Genomic DNA, 20,889 nt, shown 5'->3' with positions numbered 1-20,889 from the left:
TCAAATCGGACCAGTAGTTCCCGAGATTAGCGCGTTCAAACAAACAAACTCTTCAGCTTTATAATATTAGTATAGATTCAATTAACTTACCTAAAATCTCCTCAAGCCAGAAGCATGACACATATAAGAAGATGGCCACGCCCAGCCAGAAGCCGATCAACAGAACAGCGAGGTACTCCAGCATTTTGTGCACTTATAACTTTATTATTTCAATAAATATACCACTGAGTTTACATTATAATTTACGAGAAATTTATTTTATTGTAGCGTACTTCACGAATGTTATTCTTGTATATTTCAATATATTGTGCTTTCAGTTATTATTTGGTGTCCGTATTCATTGAAACTGGGGAAATTAAATCGGTAAGTATATAAATATAATTTCTCAAAGTTTCCATTATATTCTGCTTAACAAGATGATAAAATATAATAGACTTGTTGAGAACAATTATTTATTTGTTACGTAGCTGCGTAACCAATAGGTAGGTACACTTAGTTAAAATTATTTCTACCATGGTTCTAAGAAAATGTGTAAAAGCGAGTAAATAACGTTTATAATTGATATAATTTATGTTGATTATTGGTTTTCTATTCCTTTAGTAATAAAACTAATAATATTTAAAACAAAATGTATGTTTGCGGAGCTTTTTCCATGGAAATTATGTTATTCATTTTTTAACCAAAAATAGTTGGCTAGTTAGTTTCGTGGTTAATTAGCTTTAAGTTTATCTCCTATAAATCGAAACCAGCTTATCGATAAATATCAACCCTATCGGAATGTTTAAAGTCGTTCGCGATTTCATAATATTCATGCAAAATATGGAACAATTGCCCAATTAAAACACCTTTTACAAAGTTCAATGTTACATAACACATGACGTGTATGCGGTAGATTAGTTAATAACCGTAATTACCTTTATCGAGATATAAACAAACAGGTGTACTGACTTCTCTGTCATTTCTTGATTCTTTAGATTAAGGTTTTACGTAATGCTCATGTTTATCCCTACTAATATTATAAATGCGAAAGTATAGTCTGTCTGTCTGTCTGTTACGCTTTCCCGCTTAAACCTCTCAACCGATTTTGATGAAATTTGGCACAGACAATCTTGAGACCCTGAGAAAGAACGTAGGCGTACTTTTTATTGCGAAAAAACACCACGCGGGTGGAGACCTATATTATTATTTTATACTAGCCGCTCCACGCGGTTTCACCCCCGTGGTTCCTCTCCTGTTGGTCGTAGCGTGATGGTATATAGCCTATAGCCTTCCTCGATAAATGAGCTATCTAACACCGAAAGAATTTTTCAAATCGGACATGTAGTTCCCGAGATTAGCGCGTTCAAACAAACAAACTCTTCAGCTTTATAATATTGTAGTATAGATGTATTTTAATACTTTAAAGCGAGTGGCCACAAGATACGAACTAAGATTTTTTTACAGAAGTTTCCAAAGCGACGGAGGTTCTCAATACGTAAGGTTTTATAAGGATGCGACTTCCTTAAAGTAAGAATAAGAAATATATCGTAAAACACTCACACAGAGGTAGAGCAATACATTTTATTAGTAACTATTCCATACTAATATTATAAATGCGAAAGTAACTCTGTCTGTCTGTTACTCAATCACGCGGCACGCTTTAACTACTAAACCAATTGGCATGAAATTTGGTATAGAGATATTTTGATACCCGAGAAAGGACATTTTTCTTTGACTGTGCGGGCGAAGCTGCGGGTGGAAAGCTAGTAATCCATAATTTGTCAATGGTAAGACATTAGACCCAATACGTGCTATATATATAACATGCTAAACTACTAACCTATTTGATTTTAAATTATTCAAAATAACTCCATAATAGAAGAAGTTCAAAATAAGGCTATTTTATATTTAAACCGTTAAAAGGACGTTCAGTATTGTTGGTCACACAATGACCAATATATTCAAGTCACGTAAACTTAGTCATAAAATACATGCGTAAACTTAAACATATAAAGGTGTGTATTTCCTAACGTATGTATTATGATAAAAACCTTAACGAGTTGATAAAAAAATAATATGAAAACATTAACAAATATTAAGACAATCCAGTGCAGCGTAAGACCTCCACAGAATTAATTTGCGTGAAATATGTAGTAGCAATGAATGCTACTGTATTTTATTCTATGAGCTTAGTATTTTTTTATCCTTAATAATTACTACAACAAATGTGATGAACCTTTTTAATAAATAAATAAATGATAAAAAAAATGTTTATGGTACCTAGGTGTCGTTCGCAAACCATCAGGCGACTCACAAGATTCTAATATTAAAAATCCCTATTGTGAAACGGGTCACTTGACTATAATTAACGCTATTTAAAAAGTTAAAAACAGGCTGCTTCACTTTACAAGCTAAAGTCCCGAAAATATGCCTCTTTAAATAGGGTAGGATACGGAAAGATTGATGACGGGAAACATAATAAAAAAGTAATATAATATGTCAGAATTGAAATACTTGATTCATTCTTCACATTATTAATAATTGTTCGTTCACAAATCGACATCGATTTAAATTAATATCCACAAGTCAATAAACTATAATTTGCCTTTTTTAATTGGACCATTATTGAGCATGTATCATCTACACTCCGTTAGAATCCCATCAAATTGTTTACCGTAAAACACAAGTTAAATCTAAAGGGGCCTTAGACAAAGTAACAATTACAAAACGATAACGAAGTTAGAAATCGCAAAAATGTATGGGATTGACATTAGATAGACCACGTGATCTAACGCGGCGTATGTCAATCCCATACATTTTTGCGATTTCTAACTTCGTTATCGTTTTGTAATTGTTACTTTGTCTACTGGGCAAGGTCGTTTTAACGTAGAATATAAATTTCTGAAATTGTTATTCAAGACAGTACTTGACATTGGCTTTGGTATTTCTTAGTGTAATCTGTTACATATAACAGATCTTTATTCTAAATCCTAGTTTGATAATAAATAATACTGGCAGTATTCGAGAACAGACCAAGTGCCGAATTTGTAATAAACCCAATTAATTGATTTTTTTGTTAAAAATTCGTTTCGTTTACATTGGATTGTTTTTAGACGTTTGCTTGTACGATTGTTGAAAATTAAAAAAATAATAATAATTTAAAATCCCAGAAGTTTAAAATCCCACTTCACTACATAGTATAAAACAAAGTCGCTTTCTCTGTCCCTATGTTCGTATGTCCCTTTGGGCGCTTGTGCACTACAAGGAATTTTACTGTCCGGCATTCCGATTTTTTACGGTCCGGTGTGGCATGAAAAAACCGATGAATTGCTTGTGCACCTGTCCGTCTTTACTCGGATCAGTGCGGTACAGTTCAAGGAAGTTTGGCGGTATAATGCTATCATAAATGATTGTTTTCGCATTTTACAAGAAACGAGTAAAAATATAGAAGGTGAAATATTATATTACTTCGTTATAATAAAAAGTAAAGTTCCGTAAGAGATTTAAAATGCGTGTTTCACTTATTTATTTTAATCGGTGACGAGGAGCTAAATCTATTCCCACTTGAACTTTAACTTACCAACACTTACTTAGATAATAATTATAGGTCAATGCTTGGTCAATGTATATGTATAAAATAACAATACCGACTTCTCAAATCTCATTGCCAGCTAAAAGAAAGTAAAACAAGAGCTTGCTTTCAATTGGCATATGCAATAAAAAGAGTAAAATCCAAGCAAGTGGGCACTCGAAAACAATTATTCCTACAGCGACTCGTAAACTCAAAAAACCATCCGGAATAGGGAAAAATAAAATGTCGGACAGTAAAATTACGTATAGTGCACAAGCTAGTATTTAGATTAATTGCGTGCCATACCGGACCGTAAAAAATCGGAATGCCGGACCGTAAAATTCCTTGTAGTGGACAAACGCCCTTTGTATGCTTAAATCTTTAAAACTACGCAACGGATTTAGATGCGGTTTTTTTTAAAAGATAGAGTGATTCAAGAGAAAGGTTTTAGTATATAATTTATTAGGTTTTAGACAAAGCGGGCGAAGCCGCGGGCAGTAAGCAAGTATATATACTTGATATAAATTCAATTATAATAAATTCGAATATAAACTTGATATAAATTCAATTATAATAAATTCGATTCAATATTACGGGAAATCCTAACATCATAATTATTATGATTTAGGTATCTCGGATGTCTAGTGTGAGATCTGCGGAAAGAACAAATACAAATTATTTTTATTTAAATTATAACAGTACTTACTATTTAGATTGCAATGGTAGATCGATGTTAAAAATAAAAATAAGTTAATAGTTTGTTAAAAATTTAAAAAATAAACAAATATTTTTAACGTCATAAATACAGATGTCGTATTTTCTTTCCTATCCTTATTTTGTTATATATTATTATATTTATTCATTGTATATGATATATTAATTTTATTTTGTTCATTTACGCCTTATTTTTTGCTTACCCACCTCAATCAAAATCTCTCCTTACGTGCTCCTTACGCATATACATACGGTAGCCTGGAAGAGATCGCTACCTAGCGATAAGGCCGCCGTTTGTACATATCTTTCTCTATTTTATGTTCTTTCTGTATTTGCACTTTCTTATGTGTGTGCAAAGTATAAAATAAATAAATAAATAAATAAATACAGATACAAAATAACCTTACAATATTCGTCTCTCCGTATAAATTGCTTAATTTCTCTCAGACGCATGAGATTTTGAGATAACCGTAGGTTAGTCTCGGTTTAAATGTCAAGAGAATCTCCTTAATGCAATTAACTGACAATCAATAGACAGATTTTGTAATTTACTGTACCATAAATATTATATTATTATTTATGGTATTTTACTTATGCCTTAAGAAGGTTGCGAATAACGAAATGTTGCAACGAATTTTCTGTATTTTATAGCCTATGAGATAATTACCTAAGTTAAATATTTAAAAAAATACATAAAGAAATATTTTACACAAATACCATTTAATATAAATCACACGTAATACCAATTCATTGCCAAGTAGGTGCTTTAAATTCATACTGACTTATGCCCATAATACAAATTTTCCATGGTTTTTCCTCTATAATTAATAATAAAGCAGTTTTTCAATCCACCAAAAATTATACAAATAGTAAAAGTATTACATTGCTGTATTCCTATTTCGTTCTTAACAAAGATACTGGTACATCCACTCTCCATACGATTCCAAAGAATCAAGGGAAGCGTTACCTCACCAGCAAAAACCTCGTTTTTCTATTTCCTTGCGATTTCTATCGATGTTGCTATACACTTCCTACACCACATAGGGTCTTATCCACTTGACCATGTCACTTTCGCTTCACAGTTCAATGGCTTAGGTTTTCCATAAACTACTTTAGAACTATACGTGAGATAACATCTATGCGTAGTTTATGCGTGGTATATATTATGGTAATTGAGTATGTACATAATAATTGTCGTAATGTACTGATAGTTGGTAAAACTGACAAAATAGATACAGATTTATACTTTTGTTAAACATGGAATAATCTGTGGTATTACATATTATTTTTAAAATATGTAGAGTTCGTTTACGCTACAACCAAAAGGAGAGAATGAAAAAAGTTGTACAAATGAATAACCGTGTCTTATAATTGACGCGAACGAAGCCGCGGGCTTAGCTAGTGAAATACATATATGTATAAAGTTTTCCCTCAGTGATTGAACTTTAATGGGTGTATATAATTAATTGACTAGGGGAAAACATAATTACGAAATAGCAGTGAAGTTGTTTAAACAAGATTTTTCTTAAATACATGATATCTAATACTACCAACTGGTTATAGAGATACTATGTTAGATTTTAAGAAAAACTGAAAGGTAGCATGACTATGCGTTTTAGAAAAATTCGTATTGCACAAATTTACATCATTGAAAAATAAAGTAAATAATAAATGTAAATATTTCATAAATTTACATAATGTTATGTGACTTGTACCTATTCTTTAGATACAATAGATAAATACTTCACAGAAAATTATATCGTGTAGATTTATATCTATTTTGATGATATAATATCATTGTTATTGTACCTATGCTCTACAATTTTAGAGTTATCTATAGATTTGACTTTTGTTACGATTTTAATTGAACATTTCTTATTAATCGAGTAATACATGCTATATTTGTATCCAGATCCACGAAGGTTAACCTAGGATAAGAAGCCAGTGTTAAATCATTTAAAAAAGTACTTGTATAGACCTATACGCTATTTCATCGTTAAATCTATAATGTACATCACTACATAGTATAAAACAAAGTCGCTTTCTCTGTCCCTATGTCCCTTTGTATGTTTAAATCTTTAAAACTATGCAACGGATTTTGATGCGGTTTTTTTAATAGATAGAGTGATTCAAGAGGAAGGTTTTAGTATATAATTTATTAGGTTTTAGACAAAGCGGGCGAAGCCGCGGGCGGTTAGCTGGTTGTGTATATAAAATCTTATATCTATTTACATAGAATTCGTATTTTGAGTAACAATATTTGAATTTACACACATTTGAAACATGTGTAAAGCTCGTTTTTGCACATATTTGAGAGGAACCTTATAAATAATACAGAACCTTTAAAGCCCATAAATTATTAACAGGTACTTAAATATTATGTTATTGCAATATTGACATATACTATCGAAGGCCGCGTTGCGTAAAGTTTTCACTGTAGAGAGTCCGTTCTTCATACAAGTGCTGTTGACTTTGTAAACATTGAGTAATCGTAATGATGGTAATTTGTTGTGGAATTTATTACTTAATAGTGCTAAAAATAAGGGTAGATAAGGGCATTTTTTGGAGGGACCTTGAAGAATATTTTGTTGAAATGAGATGTTGAGGTGTTATGTTTAAAATATAAATGCAAAATATACCTATAAAAAAAAATATTATAAAAAAAGACGAGTTGCACTCCGGGAGTGCCGGAAGAAGTGAAAACTTGATTATTAACGTTGAGCATGTTTGATATTTTGGAATGATATCCGTCTTACGCATGGAATATAAGGGCTAAAAAAAAAACATCCGTCTTACGCTTTTTCGATCAGGCCACGTGTCCTGACGCGAGTTTAAGATTTTATACCCAACGCCGCTAAAGAAGTTTTCACTTCAAAAATACGAGTACTATATATTTTAAATCTATCTGTATTGGCATTAAACATATAAAAGTTAATAATTATTAGAATCAAATAATAATCAGGAAATAAAATATTTTCATAACAAATAATAACGTTTCGGGATGCTATTAATTAATATAATAATATATAAATAATATTACTATTAAATATACAGATTACCGCTATAAAAAAACTCTTTATCGTAGTTGCCAAAAATATGAAAACTTTGTTATGTAATTTATAAATATACATAGATGTATCAACGTTGAATTGTTTATCTGTGGTTTCAAAATAACGATTTTTTTTATTTTTCTGTGCGTCTTTATTAGATAAATAGAATCAGAAAATATAGTTTAAAAAAATATATAATATATATAATATAGGTTAAAATATATTACATACTTTTTCCTTCAAAAGGTAGAGCCGGGTTATTCACTAGTATAAATGAAATACAAGAAAACTAAGTTTTTATATGCTTAGGTATTAAATATTCGTACTTTATTTATGACCCAAGGGCCGTAACTGGGTCACACACTAAGTTAGAAGGTGCTTTAGAGAATTTAACTTGAAGTTACTTAACGCATATTAATTTTATGAGGTATTTGAAGTTAATGGAGGCTTTTAATTTATAGTTTATAGATATATTATTTTTTATTACCTACTTATGATTTTAAACTTTATCAAAACTATTAATAAAAGATTTTAATTGATGTTTTTTATTTGATTGAAATTAGTTAAGTCGCTGGGAAAACTTAATCTATTGATTTTATTTTAGAAATATCTCAAGCAAATAAAACCACCCCAAGACAATGACTAATGATTTATTTTCAAGATTAAAAATGTTTGCAAAAAGTTTAAGATTTATTGTGCTGACGTTATGAAATGACGAGAAATAAATAGATGATGTCATCTCAAGTTTAAAATTTAAACGTTATATTTTTTACCTACAAGGTATTTTTTTGTGTTTATCGAGTCATCGGTATAAAAAGCCTATGTTGTAATCCAGATTCTCTATCATTGTACTACCTACATTTCATCAAAGTAAATACGATCGTTTGGTTTTGCGTAAAAGAGTGACAAACATCCTCAAAAACTTTCCGATTATAATATATAAAAATTTAAAATAAAACAAAATAATATTATATAGACTTAGTATCTGTAAAAAAAATCACAAATTGACAATTTAACAATATTTTTAGAAGCAGCTGTTAACTTAATGTAGAGGTAGTGTTTATCATCCCTAATTAGTTATTTACAATTATTATTATTAGTATTTAATATCAAGAATGATTTTTTTTCTTTGAGGTTCTTTTATAGAATGGATGTATTAATGAATAGATGAGGAAAATATAGCAATAATTATTAACGAGCATACGACGAATCTGGTCGAATAATATTCGGAGGTTTTTCTATAGACTGTTTAAATATATTAAAGACTAGCTTCCGCCCGCGACTCCGTCCGCGCGGATGTCGGTCTTCGCGTGGATGGTTTATTTCTCCATTTTGAGTAACTCTGACAATAACATCTTATAAATATATCTATTGGACTCAAATACGGCTAGGCCTATAATAATACGCAACGTGTGTTCGCGGTTCTACAGAACAACGACTATGGATAAAACTGAAAAATTAAGATTATTTTTTTTCTTCGTATTTTTTCAGGATAAAAAGTATCCTATTTTACGCCCAGGATAATAAGGTATAATTATACCAAGTTTCATCGAAATCGAACCGTTAGTTTTCACGTGATGTCTTCACATACAGACAGACAGACAGACAGACAAAAATTTTTTTAATCACATATTTGGGGTTGGTATCTGTTGGAATTATATGCAAAAATTAATAAATTATTATTGTTGGAATTATATGCAAAAATTAATAAATTATTATGAGTATAGTAACTCATTTGATCTTTTTTGTAAGTATAAAATAACCGCCACCCGTTAATATTTGTTCAGTCCTGTTTTAATTTGTGAACAGTACACAAGTATAATATAGTAAAATAAAAGGTGATAAAGTGAAGTGAAGTATTATTTTATACCCTAACCTCCTACAGGTTATGGGCCCAGATTACGCGAGTGAAAATAATAGTGCAGTGTTTGTGCAGTGAATTGTTAAGTGTTGTTTAAGTTAAGTGCGTATACGTTAATATTTAAAATGGAGAACCAAAAAATGAAGCGAAACATTAAGCCGTTCGATGGCGAAAAATATAGTACGTGGAAATTTCGTATTCGTGCTTTATTGGCCGAAATGGACGTTCTTAAGGTGGTCGACGAGGATCCCATCATTCCGACAAATGAGTGGGAGAAAAACAATAGGATTGCAAAAGGTATTATAGTGGAATATTTGGCGGATTCTTTTCTCGGTTTCGCTAAAGAAGATTCTTCAGCGAGGCAAATTTTCAAAAAATTAGACAACCTATACGAGAGAAAAAGTATGGCTACACAATTGGCTATACGAAAGAAGTTATTGGCGTTAAAACTACAAGGCGATGTACCTCTTATCAAGCATTTTACTACGTTTGATGATTTGATAACGGAGCTCTTAGCTGCAGGCGCTAAATTGGAAGAGACCGATAAAATAGCCCATTTATTTTTGACACTACCCTCATCTTATGATGGAATCGTCACTGCAATTGAGACGTTGACGGAAGACAATCTAACGTTAGCTTTTGTAAAAACGAGACTTTTAGACCACGAGGTGAAGCTGAAGAATGAATCTGATGACACTAGTATGAAAGTCTTACAGGCTAAAGTTGAGATTCCGAAGAAAAGGAAGTTCAATCGTCATAAAATTAACTACGATAGTCATAAAAGAAAGAAGACATCACATTTCATAAAGTGTCATCATTGTGGGCGTAAAGGACACGTTAAAAATGACTGCTACTATTACAAAAGGAATAATCAGGCATTTAATCAGCATAAAGATTATACCGACAGACAAAAAACGCTACAAGTAGTGGACACAAATCAACCGTCAACTTCAAATTATGTTTCTGGGTTTGTTTTAATGATGGGAAATTATCGAAATGATCTTAGAGGTAACAAATTAACATTTATCTTGGACTCCGGAGCATCGGACCATATAACAAACAGGGAAGATTTGTTTATCAATTGTACTCTTTTAAATTCGCCTGTCAAAATTTCGATTGCTAAAACCGGTCAATTCATCTGTGCAAATAAAAAAGGAGCTTTGCAGGTAACCAGTGATACAGGCATACAGGGAATCTTGGAGAACGTGCTTTACTGTCCTGATGTGCCGTATAATCTCTTGTCCGTGTCGAAAATGCAACAAGCTGGTTACACCATCATTTTCAACCAGTGCGGTGCTCGTGTACTAGATAAGAGTGGTAATGTCATCATGCGAGGTATGTTGAATAATAATTTAATAACTGTTGATTTTATGACTTCGTTACACGAGAGTCACTCTGTTTCTAATATTTGCAATAATAATATTACCAAGTACAAATTATGGCACGAACGTTTGGGCCATATTAGTAAAAATAAATTTTTAGAACTGAAAAATAATAAAATGACAGATGATTTTAATGAAATTGAAACATTGTTGCCAATTAATGAATTTTGCGAAGCCTGTATAAAAGGTAAACAGAGTAGACTACCGTTTAACGACGTCAAGGATAAAAGTTACGTGAAGAGACCTTTATTTATTGTTCATTCGGACGTCTGTGGACCTATCACTCCTCCGACCGTAGATAATAAAAATTATTTTGTGCTTTTTGTTGATCAGTTCACGCATTACGCCGTGGTTTACTTGATAACGTATAAATCGGACGTATTTTCAGTATTTAGGGACTTTGTAGCTAAAAGTGAAAGTAAATTCAATACAAAATTAGTAAATTTATATTGTGATAATGGCCGTGAATACTTATCCACGGAAATGAAAAATTACTGTGTTGAGAAGGGTATTACTTACCATTTAACTGTACCTAGGACCCCACAGTTAAACGGCGTCTCAGAAAGAATGGTTAGGACTGTTACTGAGAAAGCCCGCGCTATGATTAACGGCGCTAAATTAAATAAAGTATTTTGGGGTGAAGCGGTATTAACTGCTGTGTTTTTGATTAACTTGACTCCGACTAAAGCGGTGCAATGTCATAAGACACCGTTTGAGATGTGGCATGATAAAAAGCCCCGAATTAAATATTTAAAGGTGTTTGGATCGACTGTGTATGTTCACAATAAAGTTATGAAGTCAAAGTTTGACGACAAATCTTGGAAGGGTATTCTCGTGGGTTATGAACCAAACGGATATAAAGTTTGGAATCCTGAAATTAAAAGGTTTTGTGTTGTTAGAGACGTTATAGTTGACGAGGTCAACTTTATTAAAACTAGGCCTATAGATAATTTTGAAGAGAATGTTCGAAATTCTCATGACCAAACTGATAGTGACTTTATGTCGAAATCAGTGTCAAAGCCTAGAGTCTCTGCAAGTAATAAATCTGATGATAATGAGTGCCCTAGTAAAAAGAGTAAGAACCAAGATGTAAATGATTGTGAACAAACACATGTTGATCTGCAGTCTGTTAGTCCGAGTTCAAGTAATAATGAATTAAGGAGGAGTGCTAGGCTTAAAGGGCGTCCGCCTGTGTCATATAAAGAAATTGATGAATGTAATAATGATTACTTAATGTGTGCTCATTCCGTTTTGTATAATATACCCGCCTCTTTTAATGAAATTAAATTACGGGATGATAAAGTTTATTGGGAACAAGCAATAAAAGATGAATTGAATTCATTAGATATTAATAATACGTGGGTTTTAGTTCCTAAACCTGAAAATAGAAATATAGTTGATTGCAAGTGGGTTTTCACTCTGAAGACTGATGAGTTTGGAAAGCCTTTAAGATACAAAGCTCGCCTTGTTGCAAGAGGTTTTAGTCAGGAATATTTAACTGATTATAATGAGACATTTGCCCCCGTTGCAAGAATAGCTAGCTTCCGATTTATTGTTAGTTTTGCTAATCAGTTTAATTTGCTCATTCACCATATGGACGTTAAAACAGCTTTTCTTAACGGTGACTTAAAAGAAGAGATATATATGAAAATACCTGAAGGAGTACAATACAAAGATAATTATGTATGCAAATTAAATAAATCATTGTACGGGTTAAAACAGGCCGCTAGGTGTTGGTTCAAAAAATTCGAACAATGCCTTGTGGAAAAAGGTTTCCAAAACTCTTCTGTAGATAGGTGTATTTACATGTTAGACAAGGGCAGTGTGTATAAAAGTATTTATGTGCTATTGTATGTTGATGATTTAGTAATTGTATGCGCTGATATTAGTGTTATGAATAGTTTTAAAATGTACCTAATGAGCAAATTTAAAATGACCGATTTAAAAGAAATTAAATTATTTCTGGGCATTAAGATTGCAAGATCTAACGATGAAATATTATTAGATCAAAGTGCATATATTAAAACAATTTTACATAAGTTTCAAATGCACGAATGCAATCCCATAAATACTCCTATGGAAGTAAAACTTAATTATGATGCCTTAAACTCAGAAGAAAAGTATAATGCACCTTGTCGTAATGTTTTAGGCTGCTTAATGTACGTAATGTTATGTACTCGGCCAGATTTAAGCTTGTGTGTTAATATACTTAGCAGATATTCTAATAAAAATAATAAAGAGTTATGGCTGTGTTTAAAGAGAGTTCTCAGATATCTTAAGGGTACTATTAATTTAAAATTATGTTATAAACGGTCTGATTATGAAAATATTTTATGTGGATATGTTGACTCTGACTGGGGTGGAAGTGATACAAAGGACAGAAAAAGTACAACTGGCTATATATTTAAATTGTTTGATAATTGTACTATAACTTGGTGTACCAAGAAACAAATGTCGGTGGCAGCCTCTTCGACTGAGGCTGAGTATATGGCACTGTATGAAGCTGTAAGGGAAGCGTTATGGCTAAAATCATTAGCGGCTAGTGTTCATTTAAATATAGATAAACCCATTGTTATATATGAAGATAATAATGGTTGCATAAGTATTGCAAATAACCCCACCAGTCATAAGAGGTCAAAACATATAGACATAAAATATCATTTTTCAAGAGAAAAGGTTGAACAAAATGTAATAAAATTAAATTACATTCCCACAGGTTTGCAGCTAGCAGATGGACTCACAAAGCCATTACCTGTCGTGGCCTTTCAAGCAATGAAGTCCAAATTAGGATTAAAATGAATATGATTCATTTTAAATGATTCAATTAATTTATTGTGAAAATTATTAATTATGTTTGATTGATACATTTATGAATATTATATATTATATAGTCTGATTAGGTTTTTCTGGGTTTTTCCTAATCCTTGCAACAAATGTTGGACTATTATTATGTATTCCCAGTGTATACTTGTAAACTGTACTGTACTGTGGTAAATGTTAGAAATATGTAATGACGATTCGAAAGTGCTTCTAAAAGAAGTTTTATTGAACAAATAAATGTTTGAGTTTGATTTTGTAAAGATTGATTTAATGATTAATTTTTGAGGGGGCGTGTTGGAATTATATGCAAAAATTAATAAATTATTATTGTTGGAATTATATGCAAAAATTAATAAATTATTATGAGTATAGTAACTCATTTGATCTTTTTTGTAAGTATAAAATAACCGCCACCCGTTAATATTTGTTCAGTCCTGTTTTAATTTGTGAACAGTACACAAGTATAATATAGTAAAATAAAAGGTGATAAAGTGAAGTGAAGTATTATTTTATACCCTAACCTCCTACAGTATCGATCCAGTAACACCCCCTGCTATTTATTTTTTCAATATTTTCAATGTACAGAATTGACCCTTCTACAGATTTATTATATGTATAGAAAAGTTACTGATTAAATAAGAAATACAAATAACTTTAATTAAATAGCTACGTATTAAATATAAATTTCTGTATAAAATATTTTTTCGCGAAAGTTGAATGAACTATAATATCATAAGGTCATTATAAAATATTATTGTATGATATTATTTGTATGTAATTTTTGTATTTTTCCATTGTTTATAATGGATTCATTCTCACAACGGTTCAAATTAACTTGAGATTTTAAATGGCGACTTGTAAATGAATCTTCAATTTTTTGTAATAGTTTTAGTTTTTGCTGGTTATTTTTCCGTCTCGTTATTATCTATATAATTAGGAATTCGGTAACTATGCGGATTTGTTTAATGACGGGAGTTTTATTATGAAAATACTTTTAACTACCATAGTATATTAATACAAACTCAAACTCAAACTCAAACATTTATTTATTCAATTAGCACTTTTGAAACGTCATTACATATTTTTAACATTTACCACCGATTCGGAAAGCAGTATCTACAAGAATCGGCAAGAAACATCATCACTAAATCATTTTCATGGATTAGGAGGAGTCTATGAAAATTATTTTGATAATATATATATCTAGTTAAGTAATCGATAATTATTGTAAGACTCGTAATTATATAAGTAGATATATATATAAGTAGATTGTCACTAAATCTGTAAGTTGTGAAATTTTCAAATAAATAAATACCTAAGCTAGCGAACCTCGCTAAATTGAGGAAAATAATAGAAAGGTATAGATTTATGCCAGAATCTATATCTATATGGATTGAAGTGGTTGATTGAATGTAGAGTCAGTATTTGCGTTAAAGTTTGTGAAGATTTTATCTTACGTCAAGTCATCACTAATTATATCTAGGCTGATGATACGATTACATAGTTAATTAACATTAGAAATGAAGACAAAACAGATAGGCAATAAAACAGTTATTACCTAATTCGGGGAACTGAAACATAACCTGACTGTTCCAACAATGGCATCTTTTTCTTAATTGCACAAGATGAGACTTAGCTTACAGTCTTGCAAATTGATAGCGAGAACATATTTCTAAAACCAATTTTTAAACATAGTTTTGTTATGTTATGTTTCTCTCCGTGATTCACAGGTACACACTATCAGAATGAAGATACCCGGTCTTTTGGAAGGCTTACGTGGGGACACAGGTCCAACACGCAGAGGCCCTTTATAGAACCACATAGAACTTTAATATGTTGTGACTTGTGGGGCACCTATATAATATACACATATTATATTTATTATTAAATTATGCCAGACCTGCTGAGCAGCTCATCAGTTAGACAAATATAAAATTAGAAATTAATAGAATACCCAATATTTGAACAAAAACAAAAGGTCACATCGTACATGTCGAATAGTATTATTATTTGTAAAGAGGTGCTATTTAAGTAATATTAACATAATAACTTCTACTAGTAAAAGAATTATCAAATAATTTAGGTCTAGAAGATTTTTATATTATCTTAGAGAAAGCGAGATAGGTTTTATGCTCTTACTAGCGGTCCGCCCCGGCTTCGCCCTTGGTACATATTTACGTATTCTCTACATAAGAATCATCCTTGGACTTCCACAAACATTTAAAAAAAAGAATTATTGAAATCGGTTCAGCCGTTCACACGTGATGCCGTGACAACGCGAAACGGGTTTCATTTTTATATATATAGATATATGTATACTTAAGTACACCTAGGTATCAAACCTACAAACTTTTTATAATATGTATTAATCTAGATGTAAGAGAATGTCCAAACAAAGTGTTATTATGAGACAATATTATAAAATCTCTCTTCTCATAAGCATGTGTTTTATTGCAGTCATTTGCACTGCATATCTCGGAGAAATCAGAAAACGTCTGTGGACTGTCTTTTTGTTATGTCAATTGTTGTAACAGATAATAAATATAACGTTGAATGCAGACGAGATAGTACACAATTAGTATTTTATTTTTATTTTTTATACGCGAATTATACACGCAAAATATTAAATTTAGGAGTGGTGTCGAAAATTTTTTGTTATTCAATTGATTCATTTTTTTTTGTTTTTGCTCTTAATAAATATTAAATTTATACTTCGACCACAGAATACTTAATAGTAGCTAATGCTTTGGCTAAGAAACTAAGTTTTTTAAAAATAAAGAGCTACTAGATACTTTACAGTTATAATATAAAATATTTGTTTACTACAAGATCAGTTAGCCAAACAGGTTGTCTTCACAAAGGCTTACCGCTGAGCAATCACCGCCATTAAAAGCATCGATTTTTTGCATATTTTTAGCTCGATGTTAATTAATCTTTATTTTTATCTCTATAATAGCTTACTTCACTGTATGATGATGGATTGAGAATTTTTTTTGTGTAATTTTGGTTTGTTTCACGTCAATTTTTAACCGACTTCAAAAAACGAGGAGGTTCTCAATTCGGCCGGTAGGTATATATTTTTTTTGAAGTTAAACTTTTAAACTGAATTTAATGATAACCACAGATAACATTTGAAAACTATTTTAGGTAGGTACTTTTCAAGGTACTTTTGAAACGTTTTAACGTTTTCGTTTTTTGTCAACATAATTTATATTTGCACAAACTGTAGATAACAGAACTTATTATTTTACCTACATAGATAAAATAAAATGTTATTAATTGTAGGTTAGTTCTAGAGTATAATTTCCTGTTTACAAATTAAATTAAAACCTAAAGTCAGAAGCTTGACTCCTTTCGAGTAATAAAATTAAAACATCTACCAGATATTTGACTGATAATTTATTATTTAACACTATACTAGAGTACTGAGATCTTCAAGAAAATTAAATACGTACCTATAAGGAAATAAAAAATCGAACAACGTAATGCAAAAACCGGTAATACGATCAGAGTCCAAGGAGGACGGATTTTTTCTTTTGATTTCGTGTAATTAACGAGCATCATTATTTAATATTATTTTGTTCACAGATTCGTCTCGTTAAGATACTTTTTCTAATTTGGGGTACTTGATTTTTAATAGGTTTAATTATTTTATTGTCTATATTGATATCTTGATTTGGGTTTATAGCTTTAACAATAATTGAACTCAACTCAAACTCAAACATTCATTTATTCAATTAGACTACTATTTAGTAGCACTTTCGAATCGTCATTACATACCTATTATAAGTTTTTTTTAACATTTACCACCGATGAGACCGATTGAGATTTTAAAAGTTATATATTATGAGCACTTGGTTTATTTATGACTTAATATTATGAATAATTTGGTATTGATGATGATTATGTATTAAATACGTTGTAAAAATTTGTTGCGCTAGTCATTGATTTTGATTTAATTTTAAAAAAGAACTTCAGATTTTTGTTTAAGTAGGATTTTAAATTTCGCAATGGCCTTGGTTATCTCCGAAATTTTCATTTCAAACATTTCGTTGTAAATAAATAGGTAATATATTGAAATACTAAATTTAAATAACAGACGCAAACAAAAGTCGTAACAAACCTTCGGTAAGTTGTTTTACAAAATATACATGTATATTTCTTATAAATAACTCAATTATTACAAGACGCACGCAGAACTTGTAAAAAACTCAACAAATTGAGAACCTTCCGTCGTTTTCAGGGAGCGTCGGTTAAACTTGTTTAAAACCAATTAATCGATATATCGATAAAAACACCTTGTAAAGGAACTCGCTATGTCCGCTGTTATCGATTTCTATTCCCGTTGTTTTATTGTTCAAATGTAATTTATAACAACCGATATCCTCCTAAAATATAATTATATTATGTTTGATGTTCTGTATATGATATTGCTATTTGACATGCAGCGAATATAGGTACAGGTACGTAGTACATTCTATCTCGATGGGTACAGCTGGTTACATTTTGCCTTGTTGTCTGCAAGAGATCACTGCTAAGTGATAAGGTCGCCTAATAAAGTCTACTGTGTTATAGTGCAAAATTGTAACAACAATTATTTATGTAAAGTTATATCGAAGAGTTAAATAAATAAATGGATTTTAAAATTGAGTAACCAACAATATGTAAAAATAAATATAGCACCGACTTGGACTTATCGTTTCAAAACGTAAAAGATATACTTATTCGTATTATTTATAATTTTTGCTCTATGGTACTTTACTTAAAGTTATTTATAAATTCTATCCAAGGCTATAAAGAAAGATGCATCGGTAATTATTATTTACTGCAAGTAACTATTGTTATTTCCTCGAATATTTATGTGCTTGTAAATAGTTAAATATATATATATATATATATATATCTGTGGTATTTGGTACGTACCACTTAAGTGCAAAATGGTGATTTTTGGGTATGAGCGTTTGAAAGTTTTCACGGTTGCTACCCTGTTGCTACAGATCGGAATAAACACTTGAGTAAAACGAATTTATGATATTTAAATGTCTATTATGTTCAAGTTCTGAACACTTACAAAAAAAATAAAAAAAATGTTCTAGTTCAAGAGTAATTGTTACTTAACATGTTTGTACCAAAAGAAAAAATGTGAAAATGATGTGAAAATTTCTAAAACGTGTGTACTTAAGCGGATTAGAGCATATTTATTTGTACTCTTAATTAGTATTTATTCCTATTTTTACATTAATGGAAAGGATTTTTCTTTTTTTTTTCGACGGAGACATAAACAGACATTAAAAAACAAATATTATGGGGAAACGTCTTCCATACTTAATAGATTTAACGATATATAAAAACAAAAACGAATAGGAGTGTGATTTGCCACAAATAAGTACTCATAAAAAAGCCAGGAAATATTGTGATTTTCGTGCAATATGCAATTCTCTGATACTCTCTCTACAAAGTAAAATCCTAAAAGTAGTGTGTGTGTGTGTGTGTGGTTCAGAAGTCATGGTAGTTCGCTTGCCTGCCGTGCTAGATGCTGCGGGATCGATCCCATCAACCGACATGTACCAATGTGTCTTTTTCGGATGCATAAGTAGATTCTCTAATAACCAGAGATACATCTTCTATAACAAGAAAACATCATCATTTCTAATAACAGGAAAACATCGTGATGGCAACCGGGATTTTGGTCTGAAATCACCAACCAGCAGTGAGCAAGCGTGGTGATTACTGCTCATGTCTTCTCCTTGTGAGAAGATGTCTTTACCCTGCAAATAGTTACGAGCTGGATCCAGTCAAATAAAATTTGTTTGTAAAACGTACCACTACAACATTCATTCATAGTCGTCATCGTCATCACTGTCACTGAAAGTCATAAGATTGTTTCTAGTCGGACCATGAGACAATGATTTGAAATAACCATCATAAATTGGATCACTTATTGGCAGGAGATCTAAGATATCTTTGAATTTCAGAGCATCGATATGGATAGGCTCATTAGAGGCCAATGGCAAAGCCACTTCGGAGAATTCTATCTTTTCTCAGTTCTCTTAAACCAGAAATACAGAAACTCTTCATTTTCACTCAAAGAGTATTTAAAATCTACGTCATTAGACTTTTCATACATCAACCAGAAAATACAGTTCTAACCAAATGTAGTTTTGTCTGTTGCAGTATTTCTTTTGATAAAATGAGTAGGTAGTCAATAGTTTCGAAAATGGAAAGAAGTCAGATTCATTAATTAATTTTACATCATGGCGATTGCTGGTCATTTTCATTTATCTCGGGGAACGGAGATGGTGCTGTTTCTTTTTTGAATGAATCTTTCAATATCTGCTTAACAGGCAAGATATTATACCGTTCTTGACCTGGAAAACACTGAATATAAAATAAGCTACTCTAGGTACTTCTTCTGCCAAACGGTTAATAAAATGCCATAAGCATGATGCGATTTCATCCGCACCTCTTTGAGCTATTCCTTCATACATAACATAATGGAATGTTCGTTTAGTAGTAACTTTGCGGATTTTTAAATTAAAAGTCCAAAGTTTCTTTTATAAAAGGCTACAGATGCAGTTAAATTTGGAATCTGTAAACAAACAGCTTTTATCTTTTAGTTTCATAGTGAAATGTTGCCTTATGCTCCGATTTTTCTAAATCTATTCTAATCTGACATGAAAGAATGAATTTGAAGAGACAAAGAATCAAACCTTGTGCATGTAGGTATCGTTATTTGGCTTTTTAAACGTTTACCAATCTTTACACTAAGTCTAAGAGATCTTGCATCACATGCATGTTTCTTTATAGATAATAGGCTTGAGACCTAATGTCTGAAGATTTAAATTATGTGCCAAATAACGTTATATTTAAGTAAGGGAGAACTCAGAGAAGACCTGTTAAGTTCACAAATAATTTTATTTGATTTGGTACAAATAAGTTAAGTGATGATAATAATTATTCAAGTTTGGTCTAATTATGTTAAGTGCTCTTACGTTGCAAATGGCCGTTCGTTGATTGAGTATTCGTTTTAAAAGTCTATGTTAAGTTATATTAATATATTTGTATCAAATAAAAATATTTTTTTTTGTACTTAAGTGGTTTTGATACAACCTATTTAAGGTATGTCTACTATCAATAGGCTTATGTGACATAGACCAAACGAAAGAGGACGTTTTTATCAGTATAGATGGCCAAAAAACAAAAAATGGCCATTTTTGCACTTACGAGGTATATACCAAACACCACAGATATATATTCGTAGGGACAGAGAAAAACTTTGTTTTATACTATGTAGTGATATTTTAACCTATTGAAAAGTACATATATATTCGTTATTATTTATTAATTTCCAATACATGAAGTAGTTTTTTCAAATCGTATTTTTATATTAGCATAGTGCGAATTTCGACTGTTCTAAGTTCTTTATTCATAGAAATAATGTATTTTCGAAACATCAATATGTCTGAATTCGCAAGGAGCTGAGTTTAAAAAAAAATATGGCAGAAAAAGCCT

The 20,889-nt window shown here is 31.0% G+C and overlaps 1 protein-coding gene across 4 annotated transcripts in view; it reads right to left on the bottom strand.

Annotated features, from left to right (window-relative positions):
- M7BP (Myosin-7a binding protein) overlaps nucleotides 1–20,889 on the bottom strand; it is a 108,584-nt gene that overhangs the window by 24,364 nt on the left and 63,331 nt on the right. For 2 of the 4 annotated variants that reach the window (XM_090102405.1, XM_090102406.1), the window contains exon 2: nucleotides 91–346. The exons of the other annotated variants lie outside the window; for them this stretch is intronic. In XM_090102405.1, coding sequence (XP_089958531.1) covers nucleotides 91–184 — 94 coding nt within the window. In that variant the 5' untranslated portion in view covers nucleotides 185–346. The remainder of the gene's footprint in view (nucleotides 1–90; nucleotides 347–20,889) is intronic. 4 annotated transcript variants of the gene reach the window in all.

The sequence above is a fragment of the Colias eurytheme genome, chromosome 6 (genome assembly GCF_061535395.1).
Source record: "Colias eurytheme isolate Ceu_HAF_F1 chromosome 6, ilColEury1 Martin Lab GWU primary, whole genome shotgun sequence".
Taxonomy (NCBI): Eukaryota; Metazoa; Arthropoda; class Insecta; order Lepidoptera; family Pieridae; genus Colias; species Colias eurytheme.
The sequence above is the reverse complement of the archived record's forward strand: the minus strand, read 5'-3'. Positions and strand labels throughout refer to the sequence as shown.